The 21,438-nt window shown below is 34.3% G+C and overlaps 1 protein-coding gene across 2 annotated transcripts in view; it reads left to right on the forward strand.

The window, feature by feature from the left end:
- Positions 1–19,522, forward strand: part of LOC134841914 (zinc transporter ZIP4-like) — a 23,638-nt gene extending 4,116 nt beyond the window's left edge. Inside the window, exons 1-9 of one of the 2 annotated variants that reach the window (XM_063857985.1) lie at positions 1,668–1,774; positions 2,571–2,924; positions 3,968–4,156; positions 4,848–4,872; positions 4,989–5,050; positions 5,119–5,158; positions 8,282–8,461; positions 10,108–10,268; positions 18,808–19,522. In XM_063857985.1, coding sequence (XP_063714055.1) covers positions 1,730–1,774; positions 2,571–2,924; positions 3,968–4,156; positions 4,848–4,872; positions 4,989–5,050; positions 5,119–5,158; positions 8,282–8,461; positions 10,108–10,268; positions 18,808–18,930 — 1,179 coding nt within the window. In that variant the 5' untranslated portion in view covers positions 1,668–1,729 and the 3' untranslated portion in view covers positions 18,931–19,522. Of the gene's footprint in view, positions 1–1,667; positions 1,775–2,570; positions 2,925–3,967; positions 4,157–4,847; positions 4,873–4,988; positions 5,051–5,118; positions 5,159–8,281; positions 8,462–10,107; positions 10,269–18,807 lie in introns of those variants that run through there. The other variant, XM_063857984.1, reaches the window with a different exon arrangement.
- The last annotated feature ends 1,916 nt before the right edge of the window (positions 19,523–21,438 follow it).

The following is a 21,438-nucleotide window of genomic DNA, read 5'->3' on the forward strand; positions in this document are numbered from 1 at the left end:
ACATATATACCTACATACATCAGTTTATACATGAATACATACATACATACATACATACATACATACATACATACAAACATACATAGATTTATACAAATATACATACAAACATACATACATACATACAAGCATAGATACATTCATACATACACACATACATACATACATACATACATACATACATACACACATACATACATACATACATACATACATACATACATACATACATACATACATACATACATACATACATACATACATACATACATACATACATACATACATACATACATACATACATACATACATACATACATACATACATACATACATACATAGATACATACATACATACATACATACATAAATACATACATACATACATACATACATACATACATACATACATACATACATACATACATACATACATACATACATACATACATACATACATACATACATACATACATACATACATACATACATACATACATACATACATACATACATAGATACATACATACATACATACATACATACATACATACATACATACATACATACATACATACATACATACATACATACATACATACATACATACATACATACATACATACATACATACACACATACATACATACATACATACATACATACATACATACATACATACATACATACACACATACATACATACATACATACATACATACATACATACATACATACATACATACATACATACATACATACATACATACATACATACATACATACATACATACATACATACATACATACATACATACATACATACATAGATACATACATACATACATACATACATACATACATACATACATACATACATACATACATACATACATACATACATACATACATACATACATACATACATACATACATACATACATACATACATACATACATACATACATACATACATACATACATACATACATACATACATACATACATACATACATACATACATACATACATATAAACATACATACATTGGAAACTGTTATGGCCGATAAAGTGGTTGACTCGCTTTCCTCGCTCCAAATTGGACTAAAACGCAAAAAAAAATTGAACCAGTTTTTCTCAACACTGAGAAAAAATTTGGAGAATTTTATAATGTCGTTCGAATCACGCTTGAAAGGGCTTGAATATGATATATCACTCGACTCATTCCGATAATTATTTGTGTTACCTATTTTTGCGTAAAAACAAAGAAAAAACTATAGCACACCCGAATACAACGATACTACACATTTTTCAAATGGTCGGAACAAAAAGATAAAAGTTTCGACGCTTTGAATCTATGGTCCATCGGATGATTCTGTTTGATTCTGTTGAATGACTTGATTTGATTGAAGGGTTCATTACATTTTGCTACAATAAAATCATCATCAATTGTGCGTTAAAAAGTTTTATGATATCATTCTTAACGCAATCGCTGACTGCCCTGAAGATGCTCTTTCGGTCAAAGACGAAACTTGCAAAGCCGTTTATGTGCAAAAGAGATATCAAAGTTCAGCTCGTAAATTTATTATATCATCAACACCTTTTACAAACTGTTGTAAAACCACTGGTATGATAAAAAGAAGAAAAAGAATATAAGCAAGAGTTCAGTTAGAAATTTAATCAAAGCTGTAACATTATGGACTTTGACTGATATTTGACTGGTAATTTAATGAGCCACCTGAAATATGAAATGATTCACAACAATTATTACATCGTAAGTTTGACAACCAGATGTATTGTAATGGTTATCGAGTTAATACATGACATTTATCAGACAAAAAAAATCTGCGTTGATTTGAGCAAAATTAAATTCTAGTTCTTTCTGAGTAGAATTCCGAATGTCTCTTAAAACATGTGGCTGTTCTGACCACTGAAAATCGGGAAGAGTTTGGTATTCGGATGTGTTTTAGTTTTTTCTTTTTTTTTAACGCAAAATCAGGTACCACAAAAAAATATCGAACTGGATTGAGTGATATATCATAATAAAACCCTTTCAGTGATTATTCAAACGATTATTGGAAAGTTCCAAAAAAAAACATTCTCAGTGTAGAGAAACTGGCTTGAATTTTTTGATTGTTCATTTAGTTCTCGACCAAATAAAGTGCTGATAACTTGTTAAATTGGTCATTTAGGCAACAAAAACGTAACTTTTCCATACGGGATTTAGTTTTGAAAGCTATATTTGGCACTTCCTTGGCAAGAAAGTTTTTTTGAAAAATCTGAAAAATATTCTTAAAAAATAGAAAAACTTCGAAATTTTAGTTTGAAATTTTTTCTCTTTTTTTGTTTTTTATTCTTTTTTGAAGACAACTGCTGTCGATGATGCATAATTTACTAACTTTTTACGCGTGTGTATAGTTTTATCATCACACCACGTACAAAAAACGACACTGTTTTGAAGAACTTAAAATTTCGGAAAACTTTTATTTGTTGTTGTTATGAATATGTTGGGAACATTGTGTTACTTGAACTGCAACCTGCTATCCTTGTTTAATTATAGTTATATTTAGTGTCTAAATAAGACTGACCTCGAAGCTGCCTACACAATTGCCGACACTTCTTCTCTAACAGACGCCGAGCTAGTCGAACTATGTCCCGCCCTCCTCTACCGAGCCCTGGTTGCTGCCGAGTGCGCCCATGATGACCATGACGAGGACCATGATGACCATACGGGAGAAACAACTGGGTATGGCTACAACTATGGAACTCTGGCTGTTTTGGTGATCAGTCTATCTCCCTTCCTGGGCGTTCCGCTGGTTTTCATGAAGCGTAACTCGCTTGTTCTGCAGATGATAATTCAGTTTTTGATTGCTGTCGGCGTTTCGGCACTGGGTTGCGACTCTCTGCTTCACTTATGGCCTGAGGTTGGAAAACTTTCGATAATTAAAAAAAAGGTTTAATTCTCACATTAAACTTTATTTTGTTCTCACTAAGATAGACCGTCGTTGCGCAAGTAGTACAGATTTTTCCGACAACACAAATGTTACTTGGGACGTTCAAATGGCTAAGGAAAGACAAAAAACTGAAATAAAAAAGTTTCAAAAAAGTTATTATTGTTTTCTCGAAGTTTTTTAACGGTCAAATGACAATTTGCCCTATTCCAATTTACCCTTTATCTATTCACCCTGTGTCACTTTAACCTACGTTCCAGTTCAAACTATTTCAGTTTACGCTCGTTCTACTATAATTTTGGAAAATCAGTTGAATTTTTGGAAATTTAACAAAATTTTGCTAAGTTGACATTTAAAAACAACTCAATTGAGCGAAAATTATGAATGTTAAATGATTGAGTCTTTTTTACATCTATTTACAATGTTTGTTACGTAAAATTAAACGTAAAAACGTAATTAAACGTAAAAAATTGAAGAAAAAAAATTCCAAAGTTTGAAACTTTTTCTATGAAAATCATCCCCCCACACGCCATTTTAACTACAAAAGAATAAATTTTGCTCTTTGTAACAAATCAATTATGGCAAATAAGCTTCTTTCAACCAATTTGGAACGATTTTAAGACGGATTAAATCTCCGCTTACGCGTTTAATAGCGCGAAATATATCGCGCGTTAATTGTCCCAAATTAGCCAAAATTGTAATCTTTAAACCCTCATAACTTTACGAAAAATGATCACAGGTGAAATATCTTTTCAAATTTAAGCTCAGGACAACAATGCCTTTTGAATGATCTAAAAAAATTCCGTCAAAAATGGCTAGTTAAAAAGTCGAAATTTGTTTGAAGAAAAAAAAACCCACCCCGAGCACAAATATTCCGTTACTTTCGTATCGAAAGTCGGAACAACAATTTCGAAACTTTCTTTTTGAACTTAAGCAAACTTAATGCACGCCATTTAAACGGCAGAAAGATAATGCAGGATTTCACCTGATACGAGTAGTCGCGTTTATCATTTCAGGCGGTGGGCCTACATGGGCACAGCGAGGGAAGCCATGACGAGCATGCAGGCCATGGGGAGACTGAGACTGAAGGCGGCCATGACAGGACATACTTGTGGAGGACAATGGTCCTTGTAATCACTATTTATGTGTTCTACCTGTTCGAAAATCTCTTCTCGAAGATATTTCATCATAGACACTCACAATCAGTTAGTTCAGTATGCTGCAGCTACATAATAAATAAAGAGTCAACACGTGTCCACCCCCCCCCCACAGATTTCGCCCCTAATAAAAAGCCCGCAATGAATGTGTGACGTTCGAAATGTGTCACTAAAAATAAGAAGAACGAAGTGCATGAGGGGCGTTTTAAAAACATCTCTGTCAAAACCGGATAGTTAAGAGTCCACATAAGTCCGAAAAACACCTAGCAAAAAGTAACTTGTTCGATTAATAAAATAATTTAGCTTCCGATATACCTAAGTACCACGCCCCATGGTTAATAAAATTTTGTCATTTGATTGTTAAGAAAAAACATTTTGAACGTTCAAAACGTCTTAACACAGTGTTGTTTTTACTCACCGGTGAAAACATCCATGTATAGCTCAATCAAGACCAATCATAAGATTCATTAAAACTAAAAGCAAGGGCGGATTTAGGGAGGGGGGAGTCATGGATTTACGCAATTTTTTGGTCAAATTTTTCTAAAAAGTGCCTAAGAACGCCATTTTTGGCCTGTATTTTCAAAATTTTGCTTGCGGCGCAGAAAATTTGGCCCAAATAGTGGTAAAACAGTGCTTTGGGAGAGTTCGAAAAATCAATTTGGTCCACCTAAAAACAAGGTCGACAAAATTTTCGAGAAAATCCTAGATCCGCCCCTGACTGAAACGTACTATATTTCAGGAAGAGGAGACAACAAACTTTCCAGGTATTATTTGTCAAATTCAATTGTCGTTTACAAAATAGAACAGATAAATTGCACTTTTATTGTCTAACATAAAAAAGTAAATAAATAATTAGTTATTTGTAGAGTAACTCATTTAGATACATTGGGTGGAAAGGATGTCGAAAACAAAACTTCTGTTAAAATTTCTGGTCCAATGGAGGTAAGCTACTTTTTCTGCTTGGCGATAATTAACAATGAGTTTTATTTATAACTGAATTCCATTTCCAGTTGACCAAAGAGGGCTCAAAGATTCTCGGAATCCCAAACGGTTTGTAGAAATTTGATTATCTCCATATATGACTCATAATAACACTATTTAGGCAGAAAACTAAAACTAGAAGTTTTGTCAATAATTAGTTGAACCCCACATGCAACACGTCTGCTTTTTAATTTTTGATTTGTGGAATCCTAGTGTTTATCTTGTAAGAAACTTGTATGATAGCGGAATTTTTTGTAGGATGGCCAACCTGCGATCGGATGTTTTTTATTCATCTTGCAGTTTTTGAAGGATTTTTTTAATTTCTTATATCATTCGAAAATTATTGTTGCTGTGAGCTCATGTTTAAAAAGATACTTCATATGTGGTCCTTTTTTGTAAAGTTATTGGGGTTTAAAAATCGCTTATTGGGCCAGTTTAGACAAATATTGCAAGATGCTTTTCGCACTGTAAACGCATATGTGGAGGCTTAATCCGTCGTGGAAGTCGTTCCCAATTGATTAAAGCAGGCTATAAGTTATCATTGCTACGCTACTGGGAGCCAAATCTATCACTTCCTATTTCATATGACGTGTGGGGAGATCATAAAAAGTTCTCAAAACATGAAAAATCATGAAAACCTTATCATTTTTTTCGGCAAAAACTGCTCAATAGGTTTTTTAAAGCTGTCGGAATATTCAAGGCTTCGGTCTGATACAAGCAGTTTTGTTTGTTTTTTAAATCAGTGTAGGTTGAATACAAGACTGCTCATATATTGAGGAAAAACTCTGAAGGTTCCGACTGCCCCTTAATTCACATCGAATAATTTTTAGGAAACTGAAATTTTGAAAAACTATAAATTTGGACAAAATCAAGGATCAAGGATAAAAAAATTTTAAAGTTTGATTTTAGTGAAACGATATCTTCAATGAGGCATAAAATTTTTTTGCTGAAAACTATTATTTTAATCGCCGAAAATTGATTGAATATAAAAACCGCACCAAGCAAAAGTATTCTGTTTGTTTTTTCGAAAGTCGGAACAAAAGTTTTGGTCGACCCTTTAAATCTCTGATCAATGTCTACTCAAGATCTCTTAACGGATGAGATCTCAATAAAAAAAACTGACTGTTTGAAATCATTGTCCGCGAATTTAATTTTTTTTTGTTTTTTTTGTTAACTAATAGAAGGTTGTTGTCTCAGAATTTGCGTTTGGATTTAGAAAATGCTTATGTCAAATTTGATTTTTTTTTGCAGTCTGATTTTCAATTTTTGTAAACTCAATATAAAAATTTTGCTCCCCGAGTTGAGTTTCATACAAAAAATGCTATTCGCACATTTTATTACAATTTTTTTAAATAATTTTATGCGATGTCCCTTTACAAAAATAGCTGGTCATATAATTCGATACTTAAAATCAGTGAAATGAGTGCTTGTCATACAACTCTTTTCTTACAATCAAACAATCCGTTTCTTAAAGAAACACGGGTACCAGTTTTGAAAGAAACCAGAATTAGTCTTTTCGTTTTGCTTCTTGTAGTATACAACAAATCTGACAAAAAACAAGCAATGGTTATCAGCCACAACATTTTCAATGAAAAAGATTTCTTGCAAAAAAATGTTCTTAGTTGTATTTCTGAGTAAAGTATAATCATTTTCGTTATGATTCTGTGTGAAGTTCAATACATCATCATTAGTAATCACAATCAGCAGTTTAATCGGTGGTACTATTACTGAACTTAAAGTACAGGTTTTCTAATTTTCACAGACACAACAAAAGTGCTTTGGCCACAAAATCAAAATAAACTGCTGAACACAAAACACAGCAAAGATATCTGGTTGCAAGTAGCGCAGAATGTTCCTACCACGTTTCCAGAATTTTTTCTTTCTTTTTTTGCTTCAAGTCAGTGTCTTTTTTGTCCGCTGTGCGATGATACAACTATAAGAACGCGTAGAAATGTATTGAGTTAGGCATAAACAAATCCAAAGGTCTTCAAAAAATAAATTTGAAAAAATGAAAAAAAAATTCGAATTTTCTTTAAACACTTTTTTAAACATTTTTTGCACACAAATTAAAAATATTTTGGAAAGATTTTGCCAGAGAAAAGCTAAGTGGAGCTTCCAAAACTAACTTCTCTTTAGTAAAATCAAGTTTTCTTGGCTTAAATTTTTATTTTTCATATATAACAAACGCTACTCGATCGTTTTACTCAACACAAGAGATGTTTTTGGAGTTTTTAACTGTCGGCCAAATCATGATTAGAAGGGCTTTAGTATGATAAATCACTCAACTCTGTTCGATTACTTGCGGTTTTGAGTGGAAAACAAAAAATCTTGAACAAAAGTAACATAAAAAAATCTAAAAAAATCTAAAAATGGTCGGAACAAAATTTTTTTATTCATAGGAAAATACTAACAATGCACGTTTCATTTATGGTAATCTGCGTAAAACGCCTTTCATACAGTTTTCTCTACGAATGGAGTTACATGAAATTGTATGACCAGAAAACTTCCATTCAAGAAAATGGTATGATATGAGTTTGTGTAAACTTATGTAAATGCAAAGCAAACTGCACTGTTCAATTGCGAAAGTTTCGAATAAGGATTGCGAACGACTAGTTTTGAATTAGGATTTTCATTTTCAGATATTCCAGTGGAATAAAAAACTACCTATCAATCTAGTTTCTCAAATGGGATTATTTAATAGAAAAAAAAACATAAAACATTTAATTTATTTTTGAAATTCAAGGAGTTTTAAAGTGATATAATTGTTCTCCGAAAATTGAAAATTGAAAAATAAGCAAAATAATAAAATGATTTTTTTCTGGTTTTTTTTTTGAATTCTCTGACCCTTTTCCAAATGTCTGTTGGCTATGTTTTTGATATAGTTACTAGCATGTTGACTTTAATCTAGTTAATTTAAGTGTGATGTATGGGCATGTGTTTAACTAATTCCTTGATATTAATAATTTTTCAAAAACTTTTCCTTTTTATACTCAAAGTTTGGTTCAAGTTTGGTTAGCTGCTCTACTTGCTACTTGCACAGCATATGGTCTCTTTTACTTCCTGGCCAAACTTCCTGTCTCGACTTTTGAAACTGACAATTCAATTTAATGTGTCTGGCCACGCGAAAAAAACTTCTCCAAATATCTTTGTTCTGTTTTTGAAATTTCTACAATATGTATTGCAACATTACAGATAAGTTTGTGACCGCCATCACCATCGCGGCCGGAGATCTCCTCTGCAACTTCGTGGATGGAATGGCCATCGGAACAGGGTTCCAGTCATCTGGCTCCTCCGGACTCTCCTCCGCCATTGCCGTGTTCTGTCATGAATTGCCCCAAGAGTTGGCTAGCTTTGCCCTTCTTCTCGACATGAGTGAGTCAAATGAGATTTTGGGGTCTTACTAGATGAATTTTTTTGAAGTTGTTCTTTTCAGTTTTTTAAAGTTGTTTCAGAAGAGTGCGCATAAAAACTGCCAACTGATCCAAAAAAATTGCAATTTCAGAACAGAAACAAACTATAACGTTTATTCTCCGAAAAAACTGCTTTTGACTGAAACTTGAAAAAAAGTTAATCCAGTGTTATCTAGTTTTGATACGATTTATTCTAATATGGCTAACGCGCGCCCACTTTCGAGCGCGGCGGTGAAGTGACTTAATCAAAAGGTAGGTGTTTCCAGGCGCCAACTATGATTTATCTGCGCTCGTTGTTTGCGTGCCAGGCAACATTACCCAGCCCAAACTAAATAACTAAGAAATAACTAAACAACAGTGGCTTTTTAAAAGGAACTGGGTAATGTTGCCTGGTACGCAAATAACGAGCGCAGATGAATCATAGTTGGCGCCTGGAAACACCTACCTTTTGATTAAGTCACTTCACCGCCGCGCTTTTAACTCATAGAGGAACAGACGTGACTTATCTTAACTCATCCCGCATCGGAGTTCCATTAATAAAAATCGATTATAATTGAGTTTGCTTGTCAGTGTCCACATATGTGAAAACAAATCGATTATAATCAATTCGAAATGGATTATAATATTACTATTTTTCGAGGCAACAAAATCCTTTTTTCATCCATTATAATTGATTTTTGTTTCACTTTTATGGACACTGATAATGAAACTAAATTATAATCGATTTTTTTTCCACTTTTCTGAGATACGAATTTCAACACACATAAAGTCTTTTCTACGTTTTAAACTAAAGTTGATTAAGTTAGTTACTTGTTGTTCAATGTAATTTTTTTCTGCCTAACTTTGATATTTTTGTTGCTTTTTTATGTTACTCAAAAACTGAATTTTGATCCGTTCAACAGTTTTGTAAAACTATTAGAAATATTGGGAGGGGGTGGGGTAAACTTGGAAGTGGAATAATCCGCCTTCCATTAAACCCCCCCCCCCTCCTAGCGTTTGCACATTTACAACAACCCCTCCCCCGGGTGGAGGAGGGGATGGGTTCAGGTGGGGGGTTGTTCAGGCTGGTAGGGGACGTGATCAGGTGGGGGGTGTTTTTAGGTGGGGGAGGGGTTCAGTGGGGGGAGGGGAGCAAAGGGGCAAACGTTAGGGGGATTGAAGCATAGCAAAGGGGCAAACGTTAGGGGGGGGAGAGCTTAACGGAATCTTTTTGCAATTTGAGTTTAGGTTTAGAAATGGGCTAGGCCATACAATCGCTTTGCAAAGTTTCCGCATAACCCACTTGATAAATGCAAAAATTCTTGCAAAGTTTTGCACGACGCGCAAAAGAAAAATAAAGTGGAAAAAATCCATTTCTATCTGATTTCCTACTTATTCTTAAATCCATTATAGTGGATTCCAAATGAATTATAATTTTGTTTTGGCGAGAAAAAATGGATAACATTTACAACTTTTTAGACCACGAAAACCCATTATAATCGATTTGTTATCACTTTTCTTAAATGCGAGATAGTTAGACCAGCGAACAAAACTTCGAATAAATCAGGAGCGGGAGGTCAACAGGTTTTCATTGTTTTGAAGTTGAATAAATGCGTTGAATTTTCACAGAAGTGCACTTGTTGGCCATCCTTGGGCTCAATCTGTTCTCTGCGCTGGGTGCGTTTGCGGGTCTCTACATCGCATCTGCCCTGTCAGAGCATGACCACTTCATCGGCTACATGCAGGCCATAGCCGCAGGCGTTTTTCTCTACATCGCGTTCATGGACATGGTACGTGTTCAAGACCAATCAGTATAGCGGATTTAGGGAGGGGGGATGGGAGGCGACACCCACCCCACCTCCCCTTTCGTACTATTTTAGGATATATTGTACATGGTACGTTTGAACGAAACAGGGTCTTTTTAGTGATTTGGTAGAACTCGGAAAATCAATTTAGTCGAATTAAAAAGAGGTCGACAAAATTATCGAAAAATTTCTGAAAATCTACCCCTCTTCTCCATTTCGAGAAAATCCTTGACCCGCTACTGAGACCAATGCAATCGAACTTACGTCAAAGAATGAAAGAAGGAAAGAACGAACGAAAAAAATTAAAGAAAAGAAATAAATAAATATATTATCAAGTTATCAAATCAGCGTCATTTCAAGCTGTTCTCAAAATTAGTTTAAAATTGGAGAGGATAAAAAAGGGCAACAGCAATGTCCACTAGACAAACGAGTAAAATTGCAATGAAAAAAAATTTAATTGCTAAAAAAACTCAAAAAAACTAATTTCATTTGATTGAAACTACGTTTTCAAGGCTTAAACTAAGTATAAATAAGCTGTTGTAAGCCTGCTCGCTCGCGCTTCACTCGCTCGAAATTAAAACGAAAATCAAAAAGTTAAAACATTTTTTCTCGATACTGAAAAAAAGTTTTGAAAAAGTTTAATGCCATTCAAATCACAACTGAAAGCGCTTCAATTTGGTAAATCAATCGATCCATTCTGATGACTGTATGTGGTAGCTAATTTTGCGAGAAAAAAACAAATACACACCCGAATACAAAGTTTCTCCACAATTTAAATGTTCGAAACCAAAAGCAAACGAATAAAAAATACTCCAGAAAAACAGATTGCATATTTGATCCCCTTAACTCCGTCATTACAATTAAGACAACTTGAAAACTATTTCAGGTCGTCCAATTTTGTCATTATTGACCTATAACTTATATAAGGATCTTAAACGCCAATCAAAGGTAATTTAGTAAAAGCTCTTGCAGTCTTTTTTGTTTTCACTCAACAAAATCAACGTGGTTGGTCCAATGAAACTCATTCACTCATCTGCTCAAATAAAAAAGGCGAAAAGTAATTTGTGCGTACCCGTCATTTGGAAAAAAAAACAAAAAAAATACACCCAAAAACAAAATTCCTCCAAGTTTCCTCAAATGGTAAGAACAAAGAAAAACTATTTAACTTGGACTAGTATTGAGGTTTTTGCTTAATTTAGTTATATCAAATCCTTAGCAGATATCGATTGCTGCCATTTAGCATACAACCAGTTAAAAAAAATTGAAAAACTGATAGACGAGGATGTCCAATTAAAAATTGATCAATGAAAATTACCAACTTTAAAAGATAATAGGAAAAATTAGCAGAGAAAACTTCTCATAGGGTGATCAAGTTGTAGCATTGCTATACTTATGATTAACAAAAAAGAGTTTTTTTCTCAAACAATTGACTATTTCTATTCACAAACTGTTCACAACTCAACACAAAAGCAAAAGTTCCTTGAATATTGCTTTTGGTTTAAAATTGCTCAAAGTTTGAAAAGGCGGCAGAATGAACACTATTTTTATTTAAGCTTTCACAAAAAGAGACACAATGGCGGACTGATTTTTGCCTAATCAATAAAAAAATATTGACTTCACTTTTAAATCTAAACAAAGCTCAAGCATGTGTCTGATATCCAATGAAAGTAAGGGTTGATGTAGAACAAAGACGTTTGATGATAAGATCAGTTGCACAGGTTTGATTCATTAATCGTACTGGCTAAGGAATTGGGCATTGGCCTGCTTTTTAATCGCCTCTTTTTGTTCCGACTTTCGATACGAAAGTAACGGAATATTTGTGCTCGGGGTGGGTTTTTTTTTTTCTTCAGACAAATTTCGACTTTTTAACTAGCCATTTTTGACAGAATTTTTTATATCATTCGAAAGCTATTGTTGTCCTGAGCTTGAATTTGAAAAGATATTTTACCTGTGATCAGTTTTCATAAAGTTATGGGGGTTTAAAGACTGCCATTTTGGCCAATTTGGGACAATTAACGCGCGATAAATTTCGCGCTATTAACACGTCAGCGAGATTTAATCCGTCTTAGAAATCGTTCCAAATTGGTTCAAGGATGCTTTTATGCCATAATTGATTTGTTAATAGGCGCAAAACCTATCACTTTGTACTTAATATGACATGTGGGGGGATGTTTTTACATAAAATCTCAAATTTTTTCAAATTTTTTTTTATTTTTTCTATTACATTGATATTTTACATGTTATTAATGCTCCATAGACCTTAAAAGGCAGTCGGAACATTCAGGGCTTCGCCCTGATACGAGCAGTCTTGTTGTTCCGACTTTCGATACGAAAGTAACGGAATATTTGTGCTCGGGGTGGGTTTTTTTTTCTTCTGACAAACTTCGACTTTTTAACTAGCCATTTTTGACGGAATTTATTTATATCATTCGAAAGGTATTGTTGTCTTGAGCTCAAATTTGAAAAGATATTTCACCTGTGATCATTTTTTGTAAAGTTACGGGGGTTTAAAGATTGCCATTTTGGCCAATTTGGGACAAATAACGCGCGATATATTTCGCGCTATTAACGTGTAAGCGTAGATTTAATCCGTCTTAGAAATCGTTCCAAATTGGTTGAAAGAAGCTTATTTGCCATAATTGGGTTGTTAGAAGGAGCTAAATCTATTTTTTTGTACTTTATATGGCGTGTGGGGGATGATTTTTATTTAAAAAATTTCAAAATTTAGAATTTTTTTTTCCATTTTGTTTTATTTCATTTAATTTTTTAACGTTATTACTGCTCCATAAACCTTAAAAGGCAGTCGGAACATTCAGGGCTTCGCCCTGATACGAGCAGTCTTGTTACAGTTTATTCACGTTTGGAATGAGGTACTTCTTTTCTCAGTAGTCTTTAGAACTCTTCTGATTTTTTTCTCTTAGACTATTTTTTTTACTATTGAATCCGTTAAAAAAATCGTTGACCCAAAAACTTTCTGTAAAAATAAAATCTGGATTTTAAAATAAACAAGTACTATCTACCACTAAAACAACTACCATCCCAGGGCACAACACGGGACGACCCACCAACAAAAGCGTTGAATCGGAGACGTCTATCGGAACTTGAGACTACGAGTAGTCGACTTCCACTTGAGATTCAACCTAGAGACTAAAACTCAAGATCTCTCTATAACCTAGTAAGATGAAAACATTGAATAGGCCTAAGAACATAATCCAAACCCATTGATATATCTAAAAAAAATTGTACCATAATTTCCACGGTTCCATATATAATGTTATCCGGTATCTATCCTGGTGAATTTAAACTCTTTCCTAGTACTCTTTAACTCTAGTACTACTTTTGTAGTTTCCTTATTTTTAAATCTCTTCAAGAAGTCTGACAACCTCAGGTAAATTTGTATTTAGGCTAGTTTTCCAAGCATTTAACCAGTTTGCTACGCATAGAAGAACTGGTGCCACGAGTGAGGCACAGGAAAAATAAGCAGGATTTAACTAAAAACAAATTCTAGAGTGAACGAACAAAAATCAAAGCACTGTTTTTGTTCAAAAGCAAAATGCCCTGCAATCTAGATCTCTATAATTGACGGTCAGTCGAAATTGTCAATAATTCAGACTTTATGTGTTTCTTTGTGGTAATTTGTGTAGTAATAAAGATGAACCAAAAATTTAATTAGGCTAAAATTTAATAACTGCTAAAGTTTAACAACTTGATAATTTTTTTCTAATCTCAACACTAATTTCTCTTGTCACACTCAATTGTGTTGATAAGGAAGACGTATCTTACTCCCTTAAAATTGCCCAATTTGACTGTTTTTCTATGCTTGAAAACAAAGAATAACAATTAAATCACATGAATCCTTATCAAGTTAATCCATGAAACCTCTATGCAACCGAGAGCATCATTCGTTTTTATCAACGCTCCTATGGAACATATTTTACACACTTATATGCAAAGTTAAAATCTTTGCAAGAATACACAGCCGTGGCAGGCGGTCACATTCCTCGGTAGTCCTTATATAGATTTTTAATAAATATGATGTAATTATACAACCCAAAGATTGCGACAACCAAAAAAATTGTACAATAAAAAATAGCAATATATGAAGAAGGTTATTTTTACGACGAAATGATGAATTTAGATGAAAGCCTTTTACAACACAGGAACACAGGAAAAATGTGAAAAAACAACAGTGCGACAAAATTTAAAAGCTTTAACTGCTTTTATGAAACCTAAACGCAAAACTTCTGGTCAAATTAGAACGTCAAACAAAAAAAATGCGAATCAGTGCGGTATTTCCCTGCCATGCACTGTTCCCAATGTCGGTTGCAAATAATCAACCGTAGACCCATGTGCTCGTAATGACACATGCATGAAAGTTGTGGGGGCATGAAAATGTTTTCTCAAAATGCAAAAAAGTCATCACGCTAACAAATTCGACCACGTTCTGTATCATATGCTGAGAAAAGAAATAGAACCCCATGGCTTTGACCGAAATATCTATATCAATAACGAGCGACCAAACTTTGCATTTGGCCAGCTCGATATAAAACTAACCTCGTGTGTTTAATCTTTTCGTATTCAAGTTGTCTTCTTGAAAATAGTCAAGCAAGAGTGAAAGTTTTGATGTATCTGCTAGGTAAAAGCAAGTATACTTCCCTCCACCATAAAAATAGTTAAAGTCATTGCAATTTTGTTTGGCGCCTTGAAAAACCAATAAAATTGACTGTGAACTTCATCTAGTCGTGTAGTTTTTTTGAAGCTACATAACACTTTCTGAGATGAAATTATTACAGAACCAATGTACACTAGAGAGAACACAAAATCTTTTAATCATGATGTGAGCTCTACAAAACCACAACAAGATACATGCTATTCGGTAACCAACCTATGTTTTCGGGCACTGACGGATCTGTTGGTTAGCTATACCACTGCCCTCAGAAGAGTTCACCTGACAGAAACCTCGGTAATTGTTTCGAGCAGATACAAAACTTCGTTGAGAGGAAGAAATTGTTTGTTGACGCTAATACCCGTCAATGTTTTCCATAATCCAAACTAAGATGTTTTGCGTTGATGGCTACAAGAGTGCCTTTCAACTTGAGTGAGATGAAATATTATAGTGGCAGCAACTATTGCTTTTAACTAAATTCTCCAATTTTTTCAAGACTATTCGAAATTTAGCTCATTATGATAATGGCAATACACAAAAACTTGCTCATACTATTCACGACGCGCAGGCCTGTATACTGCAAAACGAAACAAAAATTTTGAGAAAATGTAATTCATAATACCGCAACAACATCAAATATTAGAAAGGTTTCAAGAACCTATTTCTAAAATGGAAATATTATTACTCTAAATCAGATGATTCGAACACAGCGGTAGGATTGAACCAAATTGCTATCTTAAATTTTTTGCTTTCGTCAGAAAATTTTTAATTTTTTGTTTGGAACGAATTCAAATTGCTTTTACTTTATAGAGAAACTTGAATTCAATTTGCATGCTATTTGTTCACTGAACTACGCTTAGAGATTTTTTCTTACAGTACTTGGTAACAATCGAAGAAAGCTGGAAAATAAATTGAAATTACCAAACCACACAACAGATTTTTGTAAAGTAAAATAAGGAGCAACTAAATACCTTTTTCATTCTCAAATCTTATTTCAAAGTTTTGAATGGATAGCTTCAACCGAGCATTAACAAAGTTTTCTTCAAAAAACACAAATACGCAAACATTATAAGAATCAAAACATATACCAAGAAAATAGTGCTTCAAGAAGTGGTAGAACAACTTGCGCCACCAGTACCTATTGTGCAACCAGATACGTGGAAAATTATACCCAGATCATATACCCAGGATTATACCCAGACCTAAATAACTAAAAGCTGTGAGAATCACAATATAGAAAACCTCTTAAGCTCTACAATATCAATTTCAACAACAACAACAACAACAACAACAACAACAACAACAACAACAACAACAACAACAACAACAACAACAACAACAACAACAACAACAGCAACATTAGCTTGACATCAATTTAAAACAACATGTTTCTATCTCAAAGAACCATGAGAAAACACTGAACCTCTTTAGTTTAAGGGCTATTTGTTACTTTAGATAGAGTTACCCACAGTTTTAGGTAACTTTTTGCAAAAATACCCGCTGCTGATTTTCTTTAACTAGGAACAAATTGAATACGCATTATAATATTTGCTTGTCCAGTATTCAATTATTTCAAAAAACTGTCGAGAAATCGCCGAATACAAAAATTTTTCAAAATCACTTTCTATATAAAATAACGAATCTGCTTCACAAACAACAGATTCACAAGAAGTCTGTTTTTTAAGTGTATAAAAACCACTTAAGCTGCATCATTTTTTGAAAATGAAAAAATTTAAAAAAGTTAAAGCTTTTTTATGCATTGATTTTATGATAGTGACCTTTTCTGAAAAACAAAATTGGTCAAAAAATTGGAATGGTCAGAAAATTGTTATGTGTCCCAAAACACATAACAATATTTGATGTTAAATTAAAAGAAACCGATCGCTGGTAATAAAAACAGGTTACAAAGGAAATCTTTTCTGGGTAATAGTTCTAACATGTAACATGGAAACGAGCTAAATTCGTGTCATTGTTTTCCGAAAACTATGTTGGAGCAAAGAATGTTCCTTGATGCACTAAAACAGCATTTCCTCCTTATAATCATATTCTCAAAACTTACAAAAGTTGTTAACTGCGCGATTAACCCTTTTGATTGAAAAAAAAAAGTTTTTTTTTCTACAATTAGTTTTAGTTACGGTTGATAATTTTTCTTTCTGGTGTAACAAATAATGCGGTACTTATGAGTTGATACTTATACAATCAGGTCGCAAACTTGTCTATGACTGGTTACACCATAAAGAAAAATTATCAACCATAACTAAAACTAATTGTAGAAAAAACTTTTTTTCAATCAAAAGGATCTCGGAAAAACCATGTTATTCAATTATAACAATCAGCACGTTTTTCGGAGTGAACAATCTGTTGTAGAAAATCGCTTGAGTGAGAAAGCAATCAATTATTGTAAAGTGTGGTTTCCCTAAAACTAGCAGGGTTTCTTCCTTATGGGTTTGCCCACAACGAGGCCTATTTTATTCTATATGAATGTGCCAATTGTACCAGATTGGGATAATAATTGTCTAAGAAGGAAAATTTGTTCAAATTAGAAGTTTCTAACAATTTTTTATCTTGGTGAAAATTTTCAAAAACTTTCACGGTTTTTAGTATACTTCGGAAAACTGTATAACTGCAAAAAGTACTATCAACAAAAACTATGAGCAAACGAACAAAAACTATCAACTATCAACAAAAAATACCAACAAGTTATCAAAAACGACTGGTATTAAAACCTTTGTCTTTCAAATAGTTGAAAAAGCAGCATTCTTTGTGATCTAGATCATACTAAAAAATATTGAGATTGATTTATCTGCTAACAGTTTCACAATCAAATGAAAACGTTGCCGAAAAACTTACGTTCACAACCACCACTTCAAGTTTGGATTAACTCACGTTCACAACCACCACTTCAAGTTTGCATTAACTCGGATACCAAACTAAAACTTAAAACTTATACAACACTTGCAAAATTTACAGGTTTTAGTTGCGGTTTTAAATCGTCAAAAAGTTTTGCAAATTTTTGACGATTTGCAAAATTAACACTTGCAATATTTTACAAAATTTTAAAACCATAAACAGGCCGATTATTCTAGTAATAAACATGACAGGATTTAACCATAAACATCTCATGGTTTTAACCATTAATATAAGTTGATGAACATATGATCACTAAGCACCCTTATATTGCTGCTTGAATTAATGTGGGTACAGAAACTCAAAAAAATCTGCCGTAATTGTTGTTTCGAAATTTGATGAACTTTGGACTTGAAAAACGAAAAGGATAAAGAAGAAAATGTTTTAAAAACCAATGTCGTTATTTGGGATTTGTTCTGTTAAATACAAGAGCAGAAAAATGCTGCTCGGCTCGAATCAAAGGCAACTGATCATCTGAAAAAATTCCTTGGAAGCAAATTTCCAGAACTTTTCGAATTCAAATGTACTGAAAAAATACGCTGCTCATGTCGAGAACAAGAATTAATACAAATTTCTACTTTTTATTGTCCATAGGTTGACAGGATGTATATTTCCTTGACATATGATTAGTGGCAATCAATTGAAATATCGACGTTACTGAAGAAAGAAAATTTTTGAGGCTCAAAATTTTGAGTAAGGAACTCATTTTTTAGTAAACTTTATAGTTTTTCTGATTTTCTTCTCGTAGAGTTTGTTTTCCTGTTAAAGTCCATTAAAAGATTGAGGCAAATACAACCGAAAACTATATATGAAGAGAGGCTTGTTACTGAAGCCGCTTCCAACGAAATATTAGTTATTAGGAACCAGATATCTGTTGAAAACCAGATATAATTTAATTTGATTATAATTAAGCAACTGGTTTTATCAATGTTTGGCCTGATGATTTTTCAGTACCCCGAGATGCTATCGGCTCAAAGTAAACACCCATGGATTATGTTCGTGGTGCAGAACATAGGACTGATGATCGGATTTGCCATTCTGCTTGTCATAGCCCTCTACGAAGAGGACATTTGAAAGCACTCGGCGTCCAATAGGATCTCAAACTGAATTTATCATTAAATGAGGATGATGATAATTGTCGTACAGTAAGGGTATGATCTATATGTAAATAGCGTAACCACTTAGTAATAACCGATTCTGTACGGAAAGTCAAAGCTTGAACACATACATAACATACTCAAATAAGACAAACAGTTTCTTACCGAGAAATATCAACGTCTAAAACATATGTTTCCAACTGCTGCAACTATCACAGGACCAGCACATTGGTAAATGTTGCATCAATATGAAATGTACTTTATAAACAGTAACCTAAAGTTTTAAAGTTCGAGGTTTTGACTATTCGGCCGGACAACAATGATGATGATGATGGTGGTGATGACTAAAAACATTAGTATTACGATTACTGTTGTTCCCATATCTAGCGCCCCTAGGCAATTTGTACCTTACAATTGATTTGAGTACAAAAAAAGTTGTATATTTTTTCATAAGGTCAAAGTTGACAAAGAATTGATTCCGATAATGTCAACACCTGTAATTTCAAATTAACCAAATTCATTTTTTAATAAACCATTTATTACCAGCGTATTAACTATTCCAAAAAAAGTTTTCATGCAAAATTTAATTTTTTGTGTGTGTAGATTCTTTTCCGAGGAGTCGTCTCCTCTAAGCAGGTTTTCACTCTACTCAACTGCCGCAGAGTTTCTCCCCTTTAAACCGTGTAATGGCGGGGGACACTAGGACACGATATGATCCACAATCCCGAAAGGGTTATGTTGGTGGTCAGACTAAATCGGCTGATCAAAGAATTACGCAACTTCCCCCTTAATTTAGGCTCTTTTCGGCTCTCCTCTTGCGCCTCTAGGTAGTTCAGCAAATCGTGGGCACAATGAGTAAATTCTCAATCGCAAAGGAAATAAAACAATTTACAGTGCTCTTAATGAGCTAACTACTATTTGGCAACTTCTATATTGAAGCCCGCGTCCCGTTCCGTTCAATCACTCGTCAGTTTTCGGTTGACTCGATTCAAAACTCGCCTACTCTAGCAGAGCAGCGACACAACTAGTTCAACCCGGTACTAAACTCGGGTTCCAGCGCAACTTGCTCGCACAACTGTCTCAACCCGGTACTAAACTCGGGTTCCAGCGCAACTCGCTCACTAGCAATAATTGTTCTCTTCTCTGATTGAGAACCAACTACCCTTAGTAGTAGCTAACACTGTTCTCTAAGTAACTGAGAACCCACTACTCTCTCTAGTAGTTATCACTGTTCTGCAGTTCGGTGGTTGTACCTTAATCGCGTATCGTTATCTTTATTTACTTTCGGTTCGGTCAGAGGCGTACCGACCCCTATCCCTACCAACATTCACTTAACTAGCTGCTAATCAGGAATTATCAGCTGAATCAACCATTAGGTCAGCTTTAATTATACATCGGGGTGGCACTTAGTTAATCAGGACATACTGAGCAAACATTGGGTTCAACTACAAAATCAGCTCCCAATCGTATTTGACAAATAACACCTTGCATGATTTTATTTTAGTTATTCCTAACTTTTTCCATTTCCTATGAATTGGGTAGTTCTCTCACAACCGGGAATTTAACTTCCGTGATAATTGAAAAGTTTCCATTTTTGGTCATTTTTAAATTTAAGTCCAAGGGCTGGGTATTTCCCTTACCCGTGTCCGTTTTGATCCGAAAAAACACCACAAGAATTTATTTAATAAGCTAGGGCTGTCCATAATATCTTCATACCGAAACTCTCATTTCCCCTCATAGATGTTCCCAATTTTTGTCCGGGGCTATATTTTTACTTGTTTGTCGTTCTAATCGAAAGTCCAAGTGGATCGGGTTAAGCTGACCCCAATGTTTGCTAATTACAGAAAATCACTTTCGCTCGGGTACAAAAATCAAAACAGAAAATTCTCGATTTGAGGGCCTCCCCTTACCTCCCCAGGTAGGTAAATACCCCTTACGGGTCCTTACAATGCTAATTTACCGCTTTTCAGGGGTTCTGGGTGTCCTGGGGTCAAAAATGCCAAATGACCTCTTAGAGGTCGTCCAAGGTCAAATGAGGTCAAACGCGTCCAAACGTCTTATTTTTGATGGTAGATCATTCCCACTAGGTTTCATTGATATCGGAACATCCCTTCTCATATTTTCGAAAATATTGGGTCAATTAACATTTTTCCCTAAAATTGCCATTTTCACCCCATAGGAAGTTCCGGAGAGGATTGGGTCACTAGGGGTCCCCCTACTGGGTTGGCCCCTCCTTCGCATTGGTGCATTAAAATCACAAGTCAATTATCACTATCAGGTGTAAATAGCCTAATTCAATTTTCAAGTGCTAATAGTTTCCGACGTAGCCGCCGGATTGGGTCCAAACATTAATACATTATAGGTCTTCCCCAACCTACCATCCCCCCAAGTTTGAGCCTCCTAGGATTATCAGGGGTTGAGAGATAACGAAAAGTGGGTTTTGTTTACATAGGGCGTAAAACCGGAATTAATAACCGGATGCGTT

This window comes from Symsagittifera roscoffensis, chromosome 3, assembly GCF_963678635.1.
Source record: "Symsagittifera roscoffensis chromosome 3, txSymRosc1.1, whole genome shotgun sequence".
In the NCBI taxonomy this organism is placed as follows: Eukaryota; Metazoa; Xenacoelomorpha; order Acoela; family Convolutidae; genus Symsagittifera; species Symsagittifera roscoffensis.